The sequence below is a fragment of the Cetorhinus maximus genome, chromosome 15 (assembly GCF_964194155.1).
Source record: "Cetorhinus maximus chromosome 15, sCetMax3.hap1.1, whole genome shotgun sequence".
NCBI classification, from domain to species: Eukaryota; Metazoa; Chordata; class Chondrichthyes; order Lamniformes; family Cetorhinidae; genus Cetorhinus; species Cetorhinus maximus.
The window spans coordinates 21,396,576-21,422,899 of NC_135893.1; the positions used below are offsets into that span (position 1 = coordinate 21,396,576).

A 26,324-nucleotide genomic window follows, 5' to 3' on the forward strand; every position below is an offset into this window, starting at 1 on the left:
GCGATAAGTCAATTTTGTATCCAATTTGCTCTGCTCTATTGGACCCCAAGGGCTTTTACTTTTTTGACCAGCCTGCCAAGACAGACCTTGTCAAAAGCCTTACTAAAGTCCATGTAGAGCACATCCACCCCACTGCCCTCACAGCACCCCTGGGTTACAGAGGGCGGGGGGGGGAAGAGAGAGAAAGTCAGCCAGGGTTCCCACTCGTGTTGTCAAACCACCCCTGCTGAAGCTTTGTGCATGTGGGCATGGGCATTTGTAGGATTGGGTTAAGCCATGATGCCCTGCCAACATTTACTGTCATCGCTCATACATATTGGGTGAGGTACGTGATGCCCATGGAACCATATCCCGGTATGGAGTCATGATCCGGGTAGGAGGAGAGTTGGAAGGAACAGGTGTAAAGACAAAAAAAATGAAGATACCAATACTTTCTTCCGGTTGGCCTTGCATTTCTTGCTTTTCTTGACTCCATCTCGTTGTACAAATTTTATCCAGGATGAATGTGGATCCACTGGGCGATGTTCTCGACTTTCCGGGAGCTAGGAATAAACAAACAAATTATCTCTCCAGACAGTAGAGTAGCCTGGATATTACAGTGCCCTGTCTGCCATTTCCTCGGCTGTTGCTGTATTGCTGTTTGATAAAAACAGCATCAAGTAATCAAAACAGAAAGCTGGAAGCCACTGCTCCATATATATTAACAATGCCACTCGATTATGGAAGATCCTGTTCAGAAATGCCATGCATCTTTCAGTTTGCTACATTTTTATGCTTACATGTCATTTAGTGCATTGTTCCCCTTTCATGCTCACCCCTCTCCCACAATGACGATAATGGTCATCACCGGGATATGGTTCTACAGGCGCTGACACACAATTGATTCCTTAACCAACTGGTCATTCTTAATGAATGAACTTAAACAGCAAGAGTCAACAAGCTACTTTTAAAAAATTCATTCATCGGATATTATCATCACTGTCCAGCCCACCCCTAATTGCCCTTGAGAAGGTGGTAGTGAGCTGCCTTCTCGAACCCCGATGCATTCCATGTGGTGTAGGTACACCCACAGTGCTGTTAGGGAGGGTAGCTCTTCTGTAGTGGTTTGATGCCACTGGTGGTTTACAAGGCCATATCAGAAAGAAGTTAAAAGTCAACCACACTGCTGCGAGTCTCGAGTCCGGGTGGCTAAGGACAGCAGATTGTCTTAGAAACCCATCTGGTTTACTAATGTACTACAGGAAAGGCAATCGGCAGTTTCATGATCATCCAGCTTTTTAATTCCAGTTTTATTAATTAATTGAATTTAAATTCCCCCAGCTGCCATTGGAACTCAAGTCTCAAGAGCATTAGTCCAAGCCTCAGGATCACTAGTCCAGTAACATTACCACTGTGCTATCATCTGCTTTATTGGCCTCACCCCAATATCCACACAAAAACATTTCATAGCAGGGGTGACTGGATGGCAATCAGGAACAGAAGCCCTCCCTTACAGGGGCCATGGCTAATTACACTGCTCCTTAAGCAGCAGGATGTTCACGGTTGATTGCACAAGGCTCAGCACCTTTCCACACTCCTCAGATGCTGACGCAGTCTGTGTCCAAATGCAGCAAAACCTGGACAATATTCAGGTTTGGGCTGATAAGTGGCAAGTAACATTTGCATCACACAAGTGCCAGACAATGACCATCTCCAACAAGAGAGAATTCAACCATCTCCCCTTGACAGTCAATGGCATTACCATCACTGAATCCCCTACTATTAACATCCTAGGGATTACCATTGACCAGAAACTGAACTGGACCTGCCATATAAATACTGTGGCTACAAGAGCAGGGCAGAGGCTGGGAATCTTGTGGAGTATAACTTACCTCCTGACTCCCCAAAGCCTGTCCATCATCAACAAGACACAAGTCAGGAGTGCGATGGAATACCCTACACTTGCTTGGATGAGTGTAGCTCCTACAACACTCATGAAGCTTGACACCATCCAGGACAAAGCAGCCCACTTGAGTGGCACCCCATCCACAAACATTCACTCCCTCCACCACCAACACACAGAGGCAGCAGTGTGTACCATCTACAAGAAGCACTGCGGCAACTTATCGAGGTTCCTTAGACAGCACCTTCCAAACCCACTACCTCTACCACCTAGAAGGACAAGGGAATCAGGTGCATGGGAACAGCACCACCTGCAAGCTCTCCAAGCAACTCACCATCCTGACATGGAACTATATCAGCATTCCTTCATTGTCGGTGGGTCAAAATCCTGGAACTCCCTCCCTAGCAGCACTGTGGGTGTTGCTACACCACATGGACTGCAGTGGTTCAAGAAGGCAGCTCACCACCACCTTCTCAAGGGCAATTAGGGATGGACAATAAATGCTGGCCTAGCCAGTGATGCCCACAGCCCATGAACAAATAAAAAAAGGGCCACACCTCAGCACAGATTAATGACCTTTTCTAACCCGGCATCATAGCTTCCAATCTATTTGCCTATTGAGCGTTCATGGGGCCCCAGTATCAAGAAATATTATGGAAGTTAAGGAAAGTTTATCACCTTTTACTTTCCCGCCTAAAGCAAACATTACTCTTATTTATTGTTGTTAAAGCTCTTGGGCTGGATTTTACGTTTCGCGCTGGGGTGAGGGAGGCAGAATGGAAACTGAGTGCTCTGCTTACTCCCGCCCCTGCCATTTCTGCTAGTTCAACAAAGCGTCCGATGGCCTATTCATGGCTGACTGGCAGGAAGGAGGTCAACTCGAGCCGCAAAGCGGGGTCTCTGCGCCCAATTGGCACGGTAGGCTGGGACATCATGTGGCAGAGGGGTAATGCTGGGAACAGGAAGTCAGTCACATCTAGGATTGTAAAGGCCTCTTGTTCTCAGAATCAGTCTTCATTTTATATGGAAGGTTAAAAAAAAAATCTTAAAGTGTCATTGAAAACATACAGGCGCTGCCACCTTCCCCAGCACAATCAGCCACTACATTCAATCATGGTCCTGGTGTCAGGCTTTTTCTACTGCCCTTTTGCCGCCTTGCTATAGCTGCAGTAAAAGACTCCCAAACTTTTCTCGCCAGACGCCCAAAAAATGCAGGGGGCAACAACAGATTGCGGACGACTGGACTATCAATAGCTCGGTAGCTAATGGTTTCAAAATGGCAGGTGGGCTGCCAATTTTGGCCCCTGCTCCCTTTACGCAATTTGGGAATCTGATGTGATGACATCGTATTGCCGACATGGCGTCATCACGCCAAATTTTGAACGGGATGGGGGGTGGGGGTTGGGGGTAAGTGCGCCCGATTTGGGAACATAAAATCCAGCCCCTTGTGTGTGTTGCAAGTCAAGAGCACCAAAAGGCAGGTTCAACGATTAATAACATAGGTCTGGATTAGCAAATGCTGCAAGCACATTTGGGTCTCATTTTCCATCCATTAATGCTCTTTGTTAAAACATACTGTTAAAAATATCTTGCCATGAGCAAAACATGTAATGCTTTAAAAGGATTACATGTTGTGGTTTCCTTCTCCAAAGGTCACAGGTTTTAAACTGCCATTTCATTTCTTGGTGGGGAGGGGACGTGGTGGGGAGGTGAATATATTTATTGCTGAAGAGCTAAGCTTCTGTGCTCTTGTACACAGGGAGTCAAGATCAGGTGCACTCTTCAGGTGAAGTGTGGTTGGGGATAATTATGTCAGGTATTAATGTGTAAGTGGTCTGAAATAATAGATATTCACTCCGATTTTGAAATAGGACAATGTGTCCTTATTTTTATATATAAACTGAAGTGCATTATTCATACTTAGAAAACAAAGCTTGTGACAGTTTGGGGAGCAGAGTTGCATTGGCCCTGAGGAGAATCACTACAGCACAAGCTAAGGAGCTGGGAGATGCAAAAATGCCATGCCTGGCAGGATGGTGTAACTACAACGTGACAAGTTTACATAGGTAGTTTCCTTTATAAATGGACTTTATGGCCAGGATTGTACAACCCCACCGCGGCGTATCTCCCCACAGCGGATGCGGTGAGCCATTTAAATCTCCATTCAGTTTGGCAGGACCATAATATCCCACCGGGCAGGCGGGGGCCATAAAATCCTGGCCTATAAAGAAAAGTTGATAGGGAAGTGTGACAAAAACACAATGTGACAGCAAGAAGTAAGGTTTTCTGGACAGCAAGTGCACATTGACATATGATTTTTAATATATTTTGAAATTTAAAGTTTAGTCACCGTGTATATGGATCAGGGCACTGGAATAATTTTTTTTTATTAATTCACAGGATGTGGGCTTCACTGGATGGGCCAGCATTTATTGCCCATCCCTAGTTGCCCTTGAGATGGTGGTGGTAAGCTGCTTTCTTGAACTGCTCCAGTGCTGTTAGCAAGGGAGTTCCATGATTTTGGCCCAGCGACAGTGAAGGAATGGCGATATATTTCCAAGTCAGGATGGTGAGTTAATTGGAGGGGATCCTCCAGGTGGTGATGTTCCCATCTATCTGCTGCCCTTGTCCTTCTCGGTGGTAGTGGTTGTAGGTTTGGAAGGTGCTGTCTAAGGAGCCTATGTGAATTCCTACAGTGCACCTTGTAGATGGTACTGTGGCACTGCTGCTATTGTGTGTGGAGGGAGTTAATGTTTGTGGATGTGGTGCCAATCAAGTGGGCTGCTTTGTCCTGGGTGGTGTCCAGCATCTTCAGTGTTGTGGGAGCTGCACTCATCCGAGCAATGGAGAGTATTCCATTACACTCCTGTCTTGTGCCTTGTAGCTGGTGGACAGGCTTTGGGGAGTCAGGAGGTGAGTTACTCATTGCAAAATTCCTAGCCTCTGACCTGCACTTGTAGCCACAGTATTTATATGGCTAGTCCAGTTCAGTTTCTGGTCAATGGTAACCCCCAGGATGTTGATAGTGGGGGATTCAGTGATGGTAATGCCATTGAACATCAAGGGGCGATGGTTGGATTCTCTCCTGTTGGAGTTGGTCATTGCCTGGCACTTATGTGACATGAGTGTTACTTGCCACTTGTCAGTCCAAGCCTGGATGTTGTCCAGGTCTTGCTGCATTTGGACATGGACTGCTTCAGTATCTGAGGAATTGTGAATGGTGCTGAACATTGTGCAATCATCAGCGAACATACCCACTTCTGACTTTATGTTGGAAGGAAGGTTATTGTTGAAGCAGATGAAGATGGTTGAGCCTAGGATACTACCCTGAGGAACTCCTGCAGTGATGTCCTGGAGCTGATATGACTGACCTCCAACAACCACAACCATCTTCCTTTTGTGTTAGGTATGACTCCAACCAGCAGAGAGTTTTCCTCCTGATTCCCATTGACTCCAGTTTTGCTAGGGCTCCTTGATGCCACACTCAGTCAAATGCTGCCTCGATGTCAAGGGCAGTCACTCTTACCTCACCTTGGGAGTTCCGCTCTTTTGTCCATGTTTGAACCAAGGTTGTAATGAGGTCAGGAGCTGAGTGGCCCTGGCGGAATCCAAACTGGGCATCAGGGAGCAGGTTATTGCTAAGCAAGTGTCGCTTGATAGCACTGCTGATGACCCTTTTCTTTACTTTACTGATGATTGAGAGTGAATTGATGGGACGGTAGTTGGCTGGGTTGGATTTGTCCTGCTTTTTGTGCATAGGACACACCTGAGCAATTTTCCACATAGCCGGGTAGATGCCAGTGTTGTAGCTGTACTGGAACAGCTTGGCTAGGGCTGCGGCAAGTTCTGGAGCACAAGTCTTCAGTACTATTGCCGGAATATTGTCAGGACCCATAGCTTTTGCAGTATCCAGTGCCTCCAGCTGTTTCTTAAAATCACGTGGAGCGAATAGAATTGGCTGAAGACTAGCATCTGTGATGCTGGGGACCTCCGGAGGAGGCCGAGATGGATCATCCACTTGGCAATTCTGGCTGAAGATTGTTGCGAATGCTTCAGCCTTATCTTTTGCCCTGCTGTGCTGGGCTCCTCCATCATTGAGAATGGGGGTATTTGTGGAGCCTCCTTCTTCAGTGAATTGTTTAATTGTCCACCACCATTCATGACTGGATGTGGCAGGACTGCAGAGCTTAGATCTGATCTGTTGATTGTGGGATTGCTTAGTCCTGTCTATCACTTGCTGCTTATGTGGTTTGGCACACAAGTAGTCCTGTGTTATAGCTTCACCAGGTTGACACTTCATTTGCCTGGTGTTGCTCCTGGCATGCCCTCCTGCACTCTTCATTGAACCAGGGTTGATCCCCTGGTTTGCTGGTAATGGTAGAGTGGGGGATATGCCAGGCCATGAGGTTACAGATTGTGTTCGAGTGCAATTTTGCTGCTGCTGATGGCCCACAGCACCTCATGGATGCCCAGTCTTGAGTTGTCAGACCTGTTCGAAATTGATCCCATTTAGCACGGTGGTAGTGCCACACAACACAATGGAGGGTATCCTCAATGTGAAGGTGGGACTTCATCTCCACAATGACTGTGCAGTGGTCACTCCTACCAATACTATCATGGACAGATGCATCTGCGGCAGGCAGGTTGGTGAGGATGAAGTCAAGCATTTTTTTTCCCTCTTGTTGGTTCCCTCATTGCCTGCCGCAGACCTAGTCTAGCAGCTATGTCATTTAGGACTCGGCCAGCTCGGTCAGTAGTGGTGCTACTGAGCCACTCTTGGTGATGGACATTGAAGTCGCCCACCCTGAGTATATTCTGTGCCCTTGCCATCCTCAGTGCTTCCTCCAAGTGATGTTCAACATGAAGGAGCACGGATTCATCAGCTGAGGGAGGGCGGTACGTGGTAATCAGCAGGGGATTTCCTTGCCCGTGTTTGATCTGATGCCATGAGACTTCATGGGGTCCGGAGTCGATGTTGAGGACTCCCAGGGCAACTCCCTCTCAATTTTACACCACTGTGCCGCCGCCTCTGCTGGATCTATCCTGCCTGTGGGAATAATGCTCTTCTTTGAATAGTGCCCTGGCGTCTTTCACACTCACTGGGAGTCTCACCCAATAGTATAGCACTCCCTTACTACCACACTGAGGTGTCAGCTTCAATCAGAATATCCCTGTAGCTAAATTGAACCTACATCTCAGTTTAAGAGTCAAATTTAAACAGGCTTAATATTACCCTATTGTTGCCAGTTTAGTTCAATTTGGTACGTACTAGCTCATCTAGATTCTAGACCCATTAGCCAAAAGCCTTAAACAACCAGTTTCCTTCATTCCAAAGGATGGTTTTCCTGTATGAGCAAAGAGTGGAAAGTCAAATCTTGTTTTCAATGATCAGTTTCACCACACCAGGAGTGATCAGCTGGTTGAGATCGATAAGTCGACGGTGCACCAGTGTTTCACACATTCAGAAAAATCCTGGAACCCGGAGCCTGTTCATTAGATGCCACCCGATTATGTTTGCTGGCTGAACAATGAATCTGACACGTAGCATCAGCGAACCTGAGTGTGGCTGTTTGAACTGCAATGACCCCTTGTAAATGTGGAGCTGGGAATTAATCGTTGAAAAATGCTCTCCAGGTAAGTGTGGGGAAAGAAGTGATAACAAGAAGGAAGACTTTTATAGACAGAAGTGTATGCAGCTGCAAGATTTTAAGCAAGACATTGGCAAATGAGCCAAACCATCCTTGTTGGGAAACTACTATCCTCTAGATATTTTCCAGAGTATAATTTTTTTTTTTCATTTGCAGGGATAATGAATTAGGGAATACTTTTGCAAATAATATAACACAACTGGAATGAAAAGTGTTTTGATTAATTGATAGATATGCCATGGAATTATAGCCCAATAAGATTTTTAAAATTGTGACTAGAACAGTGTAGGTGGGAGAAGGGGCAGAAAAGTCCAAATTCTGATTTTTGTACAAAACCCGAGCCTATTCTCTCTAGGAGCTTGAAGCTCAAGTCCACTAGCTATGTTGTTACCAGACCATCATGGGGTGGGTGATGGCACCTCAGGTGAAGAGGAAAAACTCACATGGGTCGTCTCACCCTGCAACAAGGGTGCCACCTGTTGGCTGACCATGGATTGACACTGGCGTCGGAAGTCATGAAGAAGTCTACGCCCCATTCTTCCACCCTCCGGGCTGGAGGAGGGGGTCTGCAGGGAAGGACCCTTGAGATGGAAAAAGGGAGAAAATAAATATAAAGAAAAATAAATTGAAAAATGAGAAAAAAAAAGTCAGATGCCAGTACAAAGGGCCGATTTCATTTTCAAAACCAACATTCATTTCATATACATCTGCAATGCCTCAAAAGAATCACCATTCCGCTCCAAAGAAGACCTCATTTTAGGGCAGAACAGCAAGGGCCCTGATAATCTGCATGCAAGGCAGTGTAATGGCACATTATCTAGAATGGACAATGGGTGTGAAGGCTCAAAAAATTTGTGGAGTAGACCCATAATCGGCTGAGTCCCTGCTCTGTGTCCCTTGTGCCGACAGTGGGGGCAGTGCTCCTTGTACCCATCCCCTTCAGTCGCTATGTTATGTATCAGAGTTCCCGCTAATTCTGTGGCTGCTCCAAAGCCAATAGTATTTTGAAAGGATTAGGCTATAAACTACCACACAACTTACCAAAAACAGTGTTTTGTAAAGTGGTCACATGTAATGACGCACTAGATTTACATTAGTTCCTGATTAAATTATCCTTCCTTGGATGAAAGAGTTGCAGCTGCTAAAGCACAATGTAACCTGCTCTGGAATCAAGGTCCTTGAATACTGGCTTTCAAATGGCAGTTTGTTGCTAACTGTCCATCCTCTGACCTAGTGCCCTCTCGCTGGTGGCTTCAGATAAGTTGAATGTGACAGGCTCAGAAAGGTTGTTCAACGTTTAACAGAAACAAAGACAATACTAATACAACTCCAACTCAAAAGGAGCTGCAAACCCACAAGATTTTTGACATGAATTGAGTAGGAAGATCCCTTTCTCAAACTCCTGACAAAACAGCTAGAGTTTCCTTTCTGACCTTTCTGCATTCTTTGGAAATATCTGCCCTGCCAACATTGTTCCCTTTGGCAACAAAATCAACTCATTCACTTGTTGAAATGTCTACTTTTAAAAAATTTATTCCTGTGATGTGATTGCGCATCTTTAATTGCCCTTGAGTAGGTTGTGGTGAGCTGCCTTCTTGACCTGTTGCAATCCATGTGGTGTAAGTGCACCCAGTTTCTGCAGCCAGTTGGTACAACTGAGTGGCTTGCTGAGCCATCTTAGAGGGCAATTAAGAGCCAACGAGATTGCTGTGGGTCTGGAGTCACGTGGGCAGGGTTTTTCAGAAGGTGGGGTATCCTGCCCCGGCATCTGAAGAGTCAGCGGGGAACGCATCCCCACCAATCAGAACAGCCCAAGAGCCATTTAACGCTCTTGAGGATTGTCAATTGGCTGGAGATAGGACTCCTGCCCCTCACTCAGGCAGAGATCTCGCCTCAAGAGAGCTCTCAGCCAATCTGATTGGCCGGCAGCTCTATAGTCCCAGCAGCGCCAAGTGGTGGCAGTGGCCAGGACTGGGACTACAAACAGTCCCCAGATTCTAAGTCCCAGAGTCCAGGATGAGGGAAGTGCAGGAGGAGGGGGTGGGGGGGGTCTCATGGTGAGGAAGGAAGGAAGGGCCTGTGGGAGGGCAGTGAGGAGAGAGGGTGGGGGGAGGGGGAAAGTACCTGCAGAGAGCAGACCTTGGGAGTTGGGGGGGTGGGGCACCCAATGTGGACTCCCTCCTTCCCGCCTGTGGCCTGAGCAGGGTGACCTGCCGAAAATCCCCCCTGCCCCGAACTCCCCTCACCAGCCTCAAAATTGAAGCCAGGCAGGAAGCTGGTCTCGACTAGGGCGAGGGCCGGCAGGCTGCCCTACACCTCGCCTGCCCCATGTAAAATTGCAAACAGGTCAGGGACTGATAGGAGTACGGTGGCAAGACCAACTGGGGAATTTTACAGCCCTTTCCCCCACCCCGCCTGTAAACCCGCCGGTGAGGGACCCTAATGGAGGTCAGGCTAGGTAAGGACAGCAGGTTTCCTCCCCTGAGTGAGTGAGCCAGATGGCGTTTTTTTTTTAAAAAAAAACAACCTGGTAGTTTCATGGTCATTATTAATGAGACTAGCATTTTATTCTGAATTATTTGAATCTAAATTCCCCCAGCTGCCATGGTGGGATTTGAACCCAAGTCTCCACAGCATTAACCAGACCTTTGGATTACAAGCTCAGTAGCATTACCACTATGGTGCTGTCCCCACAACTACCAAGGCTGCCATGTGGAAAATATTGCTAAACATTTCCACAGGCAATCCAACACCTAGTCACACATTTTCCATCAGTGCTAGGATCACTCAAAACATACCAAAAGTGTGTGCCTTCATAATATGCTATTTTTTATTAAAATCACTGTAACTCCCCTAAGTGCCTACAAACTGTGGTTCCTTTTTTATCACAATCTCCTGATTCTCCTCCAATCCAGGAGGTTCTGAGGTGACTGGCAAGAACAGTGAAGGTCAGAGGTAGTATCACCTTTTCTTCGCCCTTGGACAACTCTCCTTGCAAAAGGATGGGCCACCATATGTGTGAGGTGTGAGGCAGCTTTCCTTAATCGGGTGGATCATTAGAAGTGAATAAGGAAACAAGATATTACATGTCATACATGTTTTCCATTGCTTCCCTTTACATGCTCACCTGCGATTGAAGGAAGAATGCAGAGGAAGGATGGGGGGCGTGGGTATTGTGGTACTGTACCCTCTGCAAATTATTGGTCAGTTGTCGATGGTTAACAATGCAGTGAGAGCAAAGTGGCTAGAAATGGGAAACAAGCTTATCACAGTGTGGGGTTGCAAAGTATGACTGCTATCCATAACCCTGGCTGCCCTGGAAAGGACAGCAATCTTCTTCTGGCATTGAGTAAGCATGCGAATTAGCTGGATGTGGAACTCAGTGCCAAAACCATACCCTCTCACTGGGGCTGGGTCTCCTATATAGGCTTCCCTCCCTCAAGTCAAGAAGCAGAGTCTTCCTTTGCCAGATTTCAAACAATAACCTCTCAACTGAAGGGTGATTATTTTTGGGGCTCAGTACCCTGAAAGAACCACCAGTCAGAAATAATGCAGCAAGTCAAATTGGTTGAGACACAAAATGGAGAAACAAACGAGAGAAAGAACCAAATACAGCACAGATTTGAAGGCCCGAGTGGCCTCCTTCTGTGCTGTGCTGTTCTCTGATTCTACAACACCATCATACATTCTAGACAAAAATGCTCCATCTTTTCACCAAGAAAATAGATGTCAGACTTTTTCTGTTGCGTTAAAAGCAAAATCATGCGGATGCTGGAAATCTGAAATAAAAGCAGAAAGTGCCGGGAAAACTCAGCAGGTCTGGCAACGTCTGTGGAGAGAGAAACAGAGTTAACGTTTCGAGTTCGTGTGACTCTTCTTCATGAAGAATGGATTAAAAATTGAATTTGTGGATTAAAAATTGAATATCAACATGGAAAAAAACTTGTCTTGGTCAAGAAAGAAAGATTGTCCAAAATAATGCTATTTTGGATCCAACATTAATGCGTCTGGTTTCCGGTGTCCAGCCTTAGTGTAAGTTTTTAAAGGTAGCTCAGTTTCATTCATGAGTATATGAATTCTAAGACTTTGGAAGCTCAAGTAATACTCTGAATACTTATTCACAATATGGCATAATTTTTAAATTTGCATTAATTTGCAGGTTATACAATAGTATTGCTTTTATTAGTTTCCTTTATGAATTTGCATAAACTGAATAAAAGACTCTAGTAATAAAAATAAACTGGAAGGAATATTCAAAAGAAGCAAAATCCTTTCCAGCCTGTTCATGTATGCTTGGCCCTCGCCAATTATACGGTTTTAAGGATGAAGCTAAATGATCACAGTCCACAAGCTAGGATTATCCTCCACATGCTCTCACACTCTTATTTATGAACTCAGACAGCATGTGGGCCATTCGCTCTTGGATGATTCTAGTCTCCCAGCTATATGGAAAACACATGCCATGTGAACAATTTTGCATAATCCCCTTCATTACAGTGTTTTAATGTAAGCAATCCATGTCACATGGTAAGCAGGGAAACAACATGGCTTGAAACTAACAGCACATGTTCCCTCCTGTACAGAGAAGATGCAACATGCATTCCAATCATGTTGGCGTTGTGGGTTAGACTCTGTCACCACAGAAACAGAATTCTCGTGCTCGAGGCAGTCTGCATATTGCTGAAAGACGTATTACAATATTATCTGGTGTAAACCATATGAAGGTTTTTATCTCCTGGGACTAGCACTAAATGAGCTGCTAATAAATCATATCACTGGCACAACGCTCAACTGAAAGGGGCTGTCAGCAAGTTCTGTACAGTATGTGCCAATGAGACATCACACTGAAAATAAAGACACAACAATGGAACTGCAAAGGTCAAAAAAAGAAATGCCATTTGTGACCATAATTCTGTTGTTTTTCGAAGCAATAAATACTATTCAAGAAAATAATTTGGCTGGTGGCCATTTTTATGAATACAGTGGAAAGTCAGGTCGCCCATTCGCTTATGCTTTAAGCAGTAGACAGGTTGCAGCTATGTGAAGATAATTACAGGGATCTCTACCCATTGTACTTGGACTTCTAAATGACTTGAGGCAATAGCCTTTCCTGGAATCAATGGCCTGCCACAAGCCTGTTAGATCACATACATAGACAGCGCTGCCCTTGATAAACCAAAATAATAGGTAAGATGTTCAAGATCTGCTTGGACATGAAAGGCAAAAGGCACCTACCAACTTTTACAAGACACAAATTGATGATTTAGTCTGTCTTTTGCTGAATGTTTTATACCAGATACCATCTCACTGATTCATAGAGGGGAATAGAATGCTGTAACACCCTATTGTGTTTTAAATTGTGATAAAAGGATCTTTTCCAAGATCTTCCTGATGAATGGATTAGAATAGTTCGGTACTTGTTTGACCGGCGCAGGCTCGATGGGCCGAAGGGCCTTTTTCTGTGCTGTAGACCTCTATGACTATGACTTCCAAATTAACCCTTACTTTGATCAGGCAGAGTTCACTGGTTGAGGGGCTTTGTGTAATAGTGTATAAAGGATGAATGCTAGGACCACTGTTTTTTATAATGTGCATTAATGACTTGGGCTTAGGAACAAGAATTTCAAGATCAAACTTTGTGGATGACATCAAACTAGGGGGTGTAGCTAACACTGTGGAAGAATGCAACATAATGCAAGATGAGATTAGAAAACTTGCAGACTGGGCAGTTAAGTGGCAAATGAGTTTTAACAAAAATGTGTAGTGATGCACTTTGGTAGGAAGACTGAGAAACATCACTTATTCAGTTTCTTATTTTCTGAGGTATATGGTGGAAAACTAAAGGGATCTTGATGACAAATCATGAAAAGTAACATCGCAGGTCAGCAAAGCAATTAAAAATACTAACAAAAAACCCCTGCTTATTTCCAGGCGTATAGAATTCAAAAGTGATGAAGTGAAATTAAACTTGTATAGGGTCTTGGTCAGGCCTCATTTAGAGAACTGTGCACAGTTCTGGCCTCCACGCAATAAAAGCAACAAATAAGAACGGAGAAAGTGCAAATATCAGCACTATCGCCCCCATTTATTTTGCAAATTTCAATGTTCTTATTCCCCAAAAGACTCATGATATAGTTTAGCAACTTTTTCTTCATTTGTTTTTGGAAACTAGCCAGATTGTTATCCATGCTTTCCTCATGGAGGCTTTCTTCTGTTTCACTAATCAAGTAGCTTCTCCTTCACTGGAACTGTCATGTCCCCTTTGCTTTTCATCTTGGCTATAGAGCTCTTGTCCACACTTGTCCATTTATAGATATCAGAAGGATTATAGTTGCAAGCATCTTAACGGTGTTTATTACTTATAAAGATCTGTGTATCCCTTTGCTCCTATTAAGTTTTACCATATAGTCTATATGTCCTCTCCTTAGTTTTCCTCGAAATATGCATCAGCTCATGTTTCCCCACATTAAATTTATTTCATCAAACTACCAGCTTGTCTATCCCCTTCTAGGGTCAACTGCAGTTCTTGTCATGGTGAACCATGATGCCTACTTTTTTACCGACTGCAAATTTTGACATTTTATCCCATTGCCCAAATCCAGACAATATACGTTCACACACACACAGACACACACAGACACACAGACAGAAAAACATACAGGTGCACACACACACACACACACAGACAGGCATACACAGAGACAGGCAAGCACAGAGTCAGGCACAGCAGGTATAGCAAATTGTGGTGACGGTTGTAAAAACTGAAGTGGACAGCAAATGAAGAAGAAATGGATGCCGCTATCACCATAAAATAAAGAGCTCAAAACATTTCATTTTACAGCCCTTTAGGGTGGTGTAAAAGATTGCCTGAAAAATAAAGCACTGTGCTGAAGCGTTTATTACCACCTTCAGCCAGAAGTAGATGATCCTTCTCAGTCTCATCCTGAGGTCCCCACCATCACAGATGCCATTCTTCAGTCAACTCAATTCACTTCACATAATTTCAAGAAGGTAAGAACATAACAAATAGGAGGAGTAGAGCTCAGAGGTTTTCGAACCTGTTCCACCATTCAATAAATCATGGCTGAACTACATCCCCACTTTGCTGCCCTATCGCCATATCCCTTGATTCTCTCAACCCAAAGAATCTCTTGATCTCGAATAGGCTCAATGACTGAACAGCCATGGTCCTCTGGGGAAGAGGATCCCAAAGATTCACAACCCTCTGAGTGACAAAATTTCTCCTCACCTCAGTCCTAAATTGTTGACCCCTTATTCCGAGCCCTAGTCCTGGACACCCCAGCCAAGAGAAATATTCTCTATTCTGTCAAGCCTTCTAAGAGCTTTGCGTGTTTCAATGAGATCACTTCTCATTCTTTTAAATTCTAGAGACTATAGACCCATTCTAGTCCGAAGCTGAGTGCACTGGACACAGTAAAGGCTGTGGATCCCAACAAAATACCAGCTGTTGTGCTGAAGACATGCTCCATAACTAGCCATGCCTCTAGCCAAGTCCAGTTATAAAACTGGCATCTACCTGCCCATGTGGAAAATAGGCCAGGTCCGTTTGGTAGATAAAAATAGGACAAATCCAACCAGGGCAATCACCCTTCTACAATCATCAGAAAAGTGATAGAAGGAGTTGTCAACAGTGTTTTCAAGCAGCACTTGCTCACCAATAGCCTACTCACTGATGTTTAGTTTGAGTTTGAGTTCCACCAGGATGACATGGCTCCAGACCTCATTGCATCCATCCAGTCTTTTCAACAGATGGAAAATCACAAGCTTTGTATACCCAGAATTTCCTGAGGTGATCTCCCTAAGTGCGCCATTCTCCACTTGCAGTGCTGGATCACAGAATCACACTTCAGAATTTCCTATGTTACTGAATTACTTTCCATTGCTTTGATGTATTCACTTGTACCATAGGTTCACTTCATAATATGATTGTGCAGTCAATATGCTAAGATGCTGACGATGTTCTGTTTTTCAATTTAGTTTTTGTTATCCCTGATCATCTGTACTACCTAACTGTTTGGTTCCAAAGAAATGCAAGAGAACAGGAAATGCAATTCTCAACTAGTCCAGCTTCTTCACCAGATGGGTGCCCCTTGGCGAGTCCAAATGGGTAACATGTGCCTGCTGGTATCCCTGGGGCCAAACCAGGCAGTCTGCGGCCTCTTCCTGGGCATGTACAGCTCTAATGGCCTCTGGACAAGAGCTTAGACACACAGCTACAGGACACGTGTCTCCTAAATCACTCTTACCAAAGTCAAACACAGCTTAGCATCCAAGCCAACATAGTCACCAATGGCGCAGGCAAAATCATCACAGCCTCCAGCCCATCTGAACCCCAGGGGATACTGACTTAATTATCAAGCATTCATTTATCCCATCGCAAAAACCTGTGCCAATGAGAGTAAAGTTCCATGCATCCTCCTGTTAACGCCATGAAAATTTCAGACTATCCTCACAATTCGGAAACGTTTTCATATAACTTCTCCCTATTTACAGAATAACAACCTTGCTTAACTTTAATTAAAAACCTGAAAGCTAATTCAAAAAGAAATGTTACTTTAAAGGTCCAGGCTTCAAGAGAGTACAGAGAGATTTGAAAAAATGTTGAGGGTGGCAGCTATTGTGATCCTAGATACTTTTTCACCTGAACAAATGATTTATTTTGCATTCACGTCTATTTTCATTTTTTTTGCTGGAAGAATTTGGGAGGTAGAGGAAATAGTAAGACTCATCCCACACTGACACACCCACCCGCACCGGCACACCCACCCCGCACCGACACACCCACCCGCACCGACACACCCACCCGCACCGACACACCCACCCCGCAGCGACACACCTATCGCACATTGACTCGCACATCCCGTATTGACAACTGCTGTAATTCATGCTGACACCATTATCTCACGCTGACACCATTATCTCACGCTGACACCATTATCTCACGCTGACAGGCCCATTTATTAAGTAAAATTACAGAAGCAGCAGGAAATAGAGATTTCACCAGATTACAATAAACGAATACTTGATATCTCACTAGTTCTTTATACCAAATTTAAAAGCAATAAATATCACAAAACATTGATAATTACTTTCACTTAGAACATCCATCAATGTGAAAAAGCTAGCCACAGCTCGAAAGCTGCCTGGTGGAGCAGCCAGTCGCTGAAGCAATCTTGATAAAGAACCCACCTTCCCCCCTCCCCATCCCTCAAATGTTTTGAGGAGCAAATGGGACAAAGGTTGAAAAGAGATACACAAGGTTGTCACTTAAAATAGGGTTTCCTGGAACAATGTTCACACCCATGAGACAAAGCAACTTCCATACAGAACAAGGTTAGATTTGCCCTCGATGGCTTGATAGCCAAAACCCTTGTCTTGTTTTCACACCCATGCCTTTAAGTGTGAACTTGGCAATGAACACAAATTAGGTGACTGACCTCAACTTATTTACTTTCGTTTAAAGTGATGTTAACACATGAAACAAAACGTGTATTTCGGAGAATCTTATTAAAGCCACATGAATTCTTGCTTCCAAATTATGACACCTTTATTACAGGACAGTTCATAGTGCCACGATTATTCAAGTCAGAAAGAAGAGTACAAGGTTGGCACCTAGGAGACCAAGGCCACACTTTTGAGCCTTGCCTCATGACATCCCCAAGTAACAGCCAACGATAGAGGCAGCTACAATGAGGTGCACACAGCCATCAGGATAATCCTTGAATTCATAACAGGCATCTTGAAGCAGCACTGCAAATACCTAGGCCAATCGGAGAGCATTCTACAATATATGTTCACAACAAAGTCTCCAAGAGCAGCACAGTGTACTTCACAGGTGTGACATCCAAGGTGACACAAGCCTAGATTAGATGGAAAAGGAAGCATCCACGCACAAGTATTAAACCCGGCAAAAAAAACAGGCAAATAACCTTATTGAATCATATCTGTAAACAGCTAGAAATATATGGGAGGCTCTCCTAGAGAGATGCTTGTCAAAGTGCCTCATCCACCCAATGGGTGACCTAGGTCAAGCCACAAATGGCGTAACAGGCCAAACCAAAAGATGGTCAACCACTTGGCACCAGCTCAGACACAGAACTACACAAGCAAGTTACTGAGCCAGCAGAGCAGGGTCATTCACCCAACAGAGGAGGTGGAGAAGGTCCACTGGCTGAAGGGGGTTTCACAAAGATTCAATGAGTAATAGTCAGGTACCTTAGACCCAAAAGCAAAAACAGATGGAGCAATAGTGTGTTCATTCCTGGGGAACCAGTTAGCCTAAGTCCTAGATATAAATGCCAGGTTCCTGTATTTTCAGGTGTTCATGTATTTTAATTATGGCTGTAGTTAATACAGAACCAGCAATTGTTTATATGAAATATCAACATGCAATAGCATACTCAAATATGGTTTAATTGTGGTTACATGTTGGAAATGGTTAGCGTGCATGAATGTTGCTCTGGATGGTTCTAAAGTTACAAGCTTAATCTAATTGCATTTATGTTTGGCAATACATCTATAAAATGTCAGCTTCCCTTTGTCAAAAAATTAGATAAAAATAGGATCTTTTTCCAGATTCTTCTGCTCTTACTAGGCTGCGAAGGTCATTTAGACAAAAGAGCTCCCTGAACATGTGATTCACATTTCATGTGAACTCCTAACTTAATGATATGGTTTGAAACAATATGTTGTTACCGAAGGACATGTGAAGACTAGACTATTAACATTCACAGTACCAGCTGACAGTACTTTGTCATCCCAACCCACTACCCCATGCGAAGCAGTTATTTTGATTCCAAGATAACCAGTCTAACTGTGGAGAAGGGTGGGGGGTGATCAAATGAACTGTATGTTATAAAGTCCAGTTTTCTTCTGTGCCAGTATTAGTTTGATTCACTTTACTTCACGGGACCAGTTCTTTGGCAACTTTTTGCCCTGACTCTGGATAAGAAGCACACCATACCCAAACTGTGCTGCATCCGTTCTAGGCAAAGTTCCATCCAATTTTGGTGGACAACAAGGTCCATGTAAGCCCAATGGCCGGAAGGGCCTTGCATTGGGATTTGAAGCCAGAGAGAGGAGACCTACTGGCAGCTGTTGGAGAATGAAACTAGACAGCCCCCCTGACCCAAGAATTGGCTAGTAAATTCAAAAAAAAGGTCAAATTACTTTAGATTCTATCTTCAATTTTCTACCACGGCCCATTAGACTGTCTGATCAGAGGAGGTATACCCAACACAAGAAGAAGATTTTGTCCTGTCACTGCTGTCTCTGAGCTGAATTTATGGGTGACACCTCTACAGGCCCCTCAAGTGTCACCCCCAATTCAATGCCAATCAAAACCTTAACTGGCGTTTCTCCAACAGCTTTGGCAAATGATTTCCACTGTCAGAACCTTGTATCCTTTGGGGCAGAGCTTCTGCTTTGGGTTCCATGGGGAAATTTTGCCCAAGAGGCAGAATTTAATGTCCTTCCCTGTGGCGAGTTTGGGGTAGGGGCATCTTAATTGTACGGGAGGGCAGTGGGTGGGGATCCTGCTGCCTTCCCATCTCTGCCCCGATTAAGTCCAGACGGGAAGGCCGGAGGATGTCCTTTCTGTCCTGCCGCGAACTAAGGCCTTAAATGGGCAACTTCGGCCAGCATGGGGCCTGAATTCAAAAGGCTTGAAGAAAATACAAATGGTTTGGGGTATAACTCACTTAGGTTTGACATTCCCTGATCGCCTGTGCTAGTCTGGCTGATTCTGCCTGGATTATGCTGATGCACTGTAACCTCTAACATAAGAATTAGGCACAAAGGTAGGCCATTCGGCCCCTCGAGCCTGCTCCGCCATTCAATAAGATCATGGCTGATCTGCTTGTGTTCCAAATTCCACATTCCCATCTACCCGTGATAACCTTAGATTCTTGTTTGGCAAGGGAATCAATCTACCTCCACCTTAAAAATATTCAGTGATCCCACCTCCTCTGCCTTCGGAGGCAGAGAGTTCCAAAGTTGCACAGCCCTCTGAGAGAAATAATTTCTCCTCATCTCTGTCCTAAAAGGGCAACCCCTAATTTTAAAACAGTGCTCTCCAGGTCAGAAATCTATGTTCGGAAACACAAGTTGTCGGGAATGTTTTTGAACACATCAAGCAACCCGCAGCATCATTTTGGTCCAGTACTTAGGGAGCGGACAATGGAAGTTACAGTATCTGGACAAGTAAAACCAGTTTTATTACTGATTTATAATGTTTTATCACTGTTTCAGGTAAATTTTTATATCTACAGCTTTTTCTGGTTTGCACACTTGCGGTTAGGCATTCTAACATCATTCTATAATCTGGAAAATTCCAAACTCAAGAAATAACTTGGTCCCATGCATTCCAGAATGGAACTAGTGGAAGAAAAAACAGAAACTCAACCCTTTATCCCCATGAGCAAAGGTGATCCTGCAGCACAGCTATGGTTGGGTACCATTCTGCTATCACATAAAGCTGTTTTCTTTATTCTTTGATAGGATGTGGCCATCACTGGCAAGGCCAACATTTGTTGCCCATCCCTAACCGATGAACCTTTAGGCCATTTCAGAGGGCAGTTAAGAGTCAGCCATATTGCTGTGGTTCTGGAGTCACATGCAGGCCAGACTGGACAGAAGGACTGCAGATTTCCTTCCCTAAAGGGCAAGATGGGTTTTTACGACAATCGATAACAGTTTCATGGTCACCATTATTGAGGCTAGTGTCATATTCTAGATTTATTAGCTGCCGTGGTGGGATTTGAACCTGCGTCCCCAGAGCATTCGCCCAGGCTTTGGGATTACCAGTCCAGTGACGTTACCACCACACCACCATCTCCTTACAGATTGAGGCTTCTTTTCTAAAATAAAATCTTAAATGTGCAAAATTACAAATCTTTTAGAGAGATTAACACAATTTAGAATTCTTCAACAATAATGTAATTTTGAAGATGTCAAAACACTTGAGGCCTGCAAATCAGGACAGGAGTATTCTCTTGAGTAACACAGGGACACTTACACAGGAGAAAGTCATTACTGCCTTTACTGAATTCTGAAGCAAAAACAGAAAGTGCTGGAAAAACTCAGCACCTCTGGGAGCATCTGTGGAGAGAGATACAAAGTTAACGTTTTGAAAAAATATCTCTTCTTCGTAACTGAAGAGTTTTGAAGAAGAATCATATTCGACTCGAAACGTTAACTCCCTCTCCACAGATGCTGCCAGGCCGGCTGAGCTTTTCCAGCATTTTTCTGTTTGTATTTCAGGTCTCCAGCATCTGCAGTACTTTGCTTTTATTTTACTGAATTCAGACCGATCTCAGATGTTGGTTTTGCACTTTCCAATTTTCCTACTTCCTCTCCATACCCTATTATAAAATTATTGTCCAGTACCTTTCAGAATGCTGCAAATCAATTTACCATCCCTCACCTCGTGGAAAAGCATCCACATTCCAAGGATGGCACAAAAAAGTTACAGGCAGAAATTTGACTCAGACGGTGAGATAAAATGGGCAGTATCAGATCGATCGCCCATCATACTGATATTCGGCCCATTGCAGTCAACTTCTACTCCTTATACATCTAGTCCTTATAAAAACATAAGGAATAGGGGCAGGAGTAGACCGTATGGCCCATCGAGCCTGCTCCACCATTCAACATGGCTGATCTTCAGCTTCAACTCCACTTTCCTGCCCCCCTCCGCATCCACAACCCTCTGGGGTAGAGAATTCCAAAGATTCACAACCCTTTGAGTGAAGTAATTTCTCCTCAGCTCAGTCCTAAATGACCGGCTCCTTATCCTCATCTCAGTCCGAAATGATCAGCTGCTTACCCTAAAACTGTGCCCAGCTGTTCTAGATTTCCCAGCCAGTTGGAAAAGACCTCTGAGTATCCACCCTGTCAAGCCCCGTCACAATCTTGCATGTTTCAAAGAGATCACCTTTCATTCTTCTACAATCCAGAGAATAAATACCCAATTTACTCAGCTTCTCATCAAAGGGCAACCCTCTCATCCCATGGACCATTCTTGTGAACCTTTGCTGTACTGCCTCCAATGCAAGCATGTCCTCCCTTAAATACAGAGCCCAAAACTATGCACAGTATTCCAAATGTGGTCTCACCAAAGCCCTGTACAATTGTAGTTAGGTGTCTTTATTCCTGTACTCCAATGCCCTTGCAATAAAGGCCAGGATACCATTTGCTTTCCTGATTGCTTTCTGTACCTGCATGCTTTCTGCATTCCTTGTACAAATACTTCCAAGTCTTTCTGAATATCAACATTTACAAGTTTTGTGTCTGATAAAAAGTATTTTGCTCTTCTATTCTTACAACCAAAGTGAATAACCTCACACTTCCCCACATTATACTTCATCTGCCACCTTGTGGCCCACTCACTTAACCTGTCCAGATCACTATGCAACCTCTGTGTGTCCTCCCTACAGCTTGCATTCCCACCTAGCTTTGTACCATCAGCAAACTTAGGTACATTACTCTCAGTCTCCTTACCTAAGCCACTAATATAGATTGCAAATTGTGTCAGCACTGATCCTTCCCGCAGGCCACTACTCATAACCTTGAAAATGCCCCATTTATCCTACTGATTGCTACCCATTAACCAACCCTCTATCTATGCTAACATATCACCCACAACTCCATGAGTCCTTATCTGGTGTATTAACCTTTTGTGTGGCACCTTATTGAATTTCTTTTGGAAATCGAAGTACCACGACATCTACTGGTTCCACTTTATCCTATTAGTCACATCCTCAAAAAAAAATAATAAATTTGTCAAACCAGATTTCCCTTTGTAAAGCCATGTTGATTTGTTATGTGTTCTGATCATGCTGTGCTTTTCTAAGTATCTCGTTAAGACTTCCTTAATGATAGATCTCAGCACTTTCCCGATGACTGATGTCAGGCTAACTGGCCTGCAGTTCGCTCTTTTCTCCGAGACCAGTTTACCTACAAATTGAAACAACCTGGATCCACCTTCCTGATGAGTATCTGAGCTGTTCGATCAAATCGGCTGCGCGTTGTCCCTCACCACCCAGACCACCCCCACACCCCCCCCACCCCCCTCAGCCCCGGGCACTATCCTGGTGCATCCCACTTTCTCCAAGTCGATTAGATATATATCCCTCCAACACTTTGCTGACACAGGGGCGGTGTGTTGGCAACTGAGCCGATCTGACATATACAGACAGTTCATTGTTTTAAAAAAAAACTAGGTTGGTCTCCATTCACAGGGGTCGATTTGAGAGTCCGGAATACCGAGTTAGAACATAACATGGAAGGAAATGACACCCCCTGAAATCAGCAGTGCGGGTAAAAGTGAATCCACACCCCCCCCCCTCCCCTCCGCCCCTTCTCCCCCCAAAAGCAGCCCCAGTTAGCAGCAGCACGTTGAACTCACCTCATCGCTGTTGGTCAGTGTGGTGTTGTAGGGCTCCGTGTGCTGGTTTATCCTCAGGGGTCTCTTGGCCAGCGCCTGCCTGTAGAGGGCTAGCTGGTGCCACAGGATGATGGTCACGATGGCCACTCTCCAGGCGCTCATCCTCAACGCAAATCCGGCTTTCAAAACAAACACTGAGAGTTTGATATGGGGGGTGGGGGGGGGGGGGAGGGGGTTGAAGAGAGAAAACTTCAGCGGCGAGCCGTCCTTACACGTGGGTGAAGAAGCGACATCAGGTGGTTCGCTCGGACAAAACAGCAGCTCAAGGCGGCTCGACCTTTTAACACGAGCTGAGAGGTTGTTTTTTCATGGTATATATATATATTTATATATTTAAAAAGCGTCTTGTTGCGTTGGAGGAAAAGTTGGCGGAAAATGTTGGGCAGTTTCAGAAATCTCTAGCAGTGAAGGCTCGGGCGGATTTATCGTCAGCTCTGGTTATGGGTGGTTCACATGCTGAGCTGCAGTCCTGCAGTGGAGCTGGTCAGTCCTCCCGCCAGTAACAGTGTCGCTGGTTAATGTGGAGATGTCCTCGCTTCTGCTGACTGTCGGCATCCAGTTAACCCATTGGGAGCATTCCCCTCCACTGCTTCCAGCATCAATGAAATCTCCCGCACGATTGCAAAGCACTGAGCCCAATGGCTGGAAGTCTTGTAATCCCCCCGCCCCCGCCCCCCTTTAATACCTTTCAGTCCTGCCTCACGACCCTTTCAAAGGGGGAAAGAAAGGAGACGAAAGGGAGGTTGCAAGGGATGATGTTTAAAATAATAATCTTGCCTCCGAGCATTAATCTCCCTTGCAGAGGGAAGTGACCATTAAATGTCCAGGTTCCGCGATGGGGAAATGACAGCAGCTCCAACAAACGCTTTAACACGTCAACACCTCAAGAGGCGGGAGAGCTTTTCCCTCACATGTCTTCATCATCTCTCCCTACTGGGGGGGGGGGGGGGGCAGGAGGCAAATCTGGCACCGAGTCTGCAGCCTTGTTTAATCCATTAACAGCAGCAGACTGACTTCCAGACCCTTTCCAGGCTGACTCCCTGTTTGACTGGGACGCTTCAGGAAAAAGAGATGAAAGCGTTTCGCCTCCAAACGCCGAGCCTCTAAGCTGGTGACAGTTCCTCAGCTTTTCACCACCTTCCCCCTCCGCCACCTCCCCCTGGGGGGGTTGGGGCTGTTTGGAATGGAGTGCGATTTTTCCATCTCACTTTAACAGCAGCGAATTGGCCAATCTCTCGCCCCATTCCCGCACTGTGCTGGATAAATATTAAATATTTCTCTAACTTTTTAAACATGCGCGGGGACACACACAGCAAAAAAAAAACACGCCAACTAGCGAAGTACTTTCTCCAAAGGCTCTGCAAAGCTTTCTGTTTTCCCTCATGTTGACAATGACACCTATTTTCAGAGCGGATTCACCCTCTTACAACATCAACTAGAGATTTTCCAACGACAAATTATTTTTATATGCAAGATTTCGGTTACATAAAATATAACAGGTTTAATATTTTCCGATGTTTTAATAAGTGCTTTGAAAAGTGATTTCGGTGCTTATGTAAAATAATATTGATTTTTAAAAGGGCTAATTTTCCTGATCATTTCTGCAAGTGTAGATTGTGCGTCTATAAATAGATTCGTTTTGTGAAGCAGAGTCCACATTTAATCCGAGATTCCTTTACTGTTCTTGGTGGAGTGTGAAGATATAGTAAACTGCATAGCCTGTTCAAAAAAAACCCAAATATTTTAAATGCATTTATATTTATCTAAAAATAAAAAAATGCCTGATTGACGAGTATTAACTGTTGGCCATTGGGCGCTATTTTTCAACAAAGACTTAAAGTGCGCTGGAACTCTGTGACTGCATTACGAAAGCTTGATATCCTGAGATGTAATTCCACAAGCACCAGGAACTAATCTCCAAGATTTGAGGAAACACAGCCAAGAGTTTTGGTTACAGGAAATCGAGCGTGTGGGCAAATGAAAGCACGTGTACAACATGCATATACCGAATGTGTTGGTTTCATGAAATCTAGTCTCTCCAAATATGTAGGGTACATACCACTAAGTGTATATGGCACATACAACTAAGTGTATATGGTACATACCGCTAAGTGTACATGGTACATACAGCTAAGTGTATATGGCACATACAGCTAAGTGTATATGGTATATTCAACTAAGTGTATATGGTACATACAGCTAAGTGTATATGGCACATACAGCTAAGTGTATATGGTATATTCAACTAAGTGTATATGGTACATACAGCTAAGTGTATATGGCACATACAGCTAAGTGTATATGGTATATTCAACTAAGTGTATATGGCACATACAGCTAAGTGTATATGGCACATACAGCTAAGTGTCTAGGCCAGTGCTTCCCAAACTTCTTCCTCATGCAACCCCGTTTCAATGTTGAGTCTGGAGGTTGTAAAGTGCCTAATTGAAAGATGAGGTTCTGTTCCTCGAATTGAGAGTCATTGGAGCAGTGCAGGATGCCAAGGACAGAGAGGTCGGAGTGGGAGTGAGTTGGAGAATTAAAACGGCAGGTGCCCTGAAACTGAGGATCACACTTGCCGATTGATGGAGGCCTCTGCAACACGGTTACCCCCATCTGCGTTTGGCCCCCCCTAGTGTAGAGGAGAGGGCTTTGCTGCTAGTATACGAAATAGAAAATATGACTTTGTATGACACCAGATTGAAGATTGTGGGGGTGAGAGGGTTGTTCAGTGGGGTGGGGGAATATTTTTTGACGGGGTGGGGGTGAGTTTAATACTGCTGGGTTTGCCCTGAAACAAGCAAGACCTACCGTTTTACAAGTTGTGACATCAAATGGGCCTCAGAGAACAGAGAACAGTCACCTACCCACAGAAAAAAAACCACATTAATATTTAAAGGAGCCTCTGAGTCTGAGATCCACAGCTGCCATTGCTGCTTCTGAGCTTGTGACCCCAAAGTCTTGACCCATCCCCCTGCTGGGGGTCGCGGCCCACAATTTGGGAACCCCTTTTTTTAGGAATGTGGTTCAACAGAGAATTAGGCAACTGAGAAGGGAATGAACAATATTTTCATAACACGATAATTCCACTCCTCAATTGCCCCCAGAACTCCGCCCTTTCCCAAGGCACCCTCCCATCCAAGAGGAGATGCTACGCTTGCCCTTTTACCTCCATCCCTTCCTGCCATTCAACTACTCCTTCCAACTGAAACAGCGATTTACTTGTATTTCTTTCTATTTAGTATACTAGCAGCAAAGCCCTCTCCTCTACACTGGAGGGGGGCTACGCAGATGGGGGTAACCGTGTTGCAGAGGCCTCCCTTCAATC

At 44.6% G+C, this 26,324-nt stretch overlaps 1 protein-coding gene and 1 long non-coding RNA gene across 5 annotated transcripts in view; one reads left to right on the forward strand and one right to left on the reverse strand.

Moving 5' to 3' along the window:
* c1qtnf12 (C1q and TNF related 12) overlaps window positions 1–23,907 on the reverse strand; it is a 63,424-nt gene extending 39,517 nt beyond the window's left edge. The window contains exons 1-3 of one of the 4 annotated variants that reach the window (XM_078558010.1): window positions 22,958–23,907; window positions 7,974–8,111; window positions 432–542 (exon numbers count right to left, since the gene is read on the reverse strand). In XM_078558010.1, coding sequence (XP_078414136.1) covers window positions 432–542; window positions 7,974–8,111; window positions 22,958–23,098 — 390 coding nt within the window. In that variant the 5' untranslated portion in view covers window positions 23,099–23,907. Of the gene's footprint in view, window positions 1–425; window positions 543–7,973; window positions 8,112–22,957 lie in introns of all 4 variants that reach the window. The other 3 variants (XM_078558009.1, XM_078558012.1, XM_078558011.1) reach the window with 3 other exon arrangements.
* Window positions 23,210–26,324, forward strand: part of LOC144690479 (uncharacterized) — a 30,923-nt gene continuing 27,808 nt past the window's right edge. The window contains exon 1 of the long non-coding RNA XR_013578898.1: window positions 23,210–23,293. This is a non-coding gene — a long non-coding RNA (uncharacterized LOC144690479). The remainder of the gene's footprint in view (window positions 23,294–26,324) is intronic.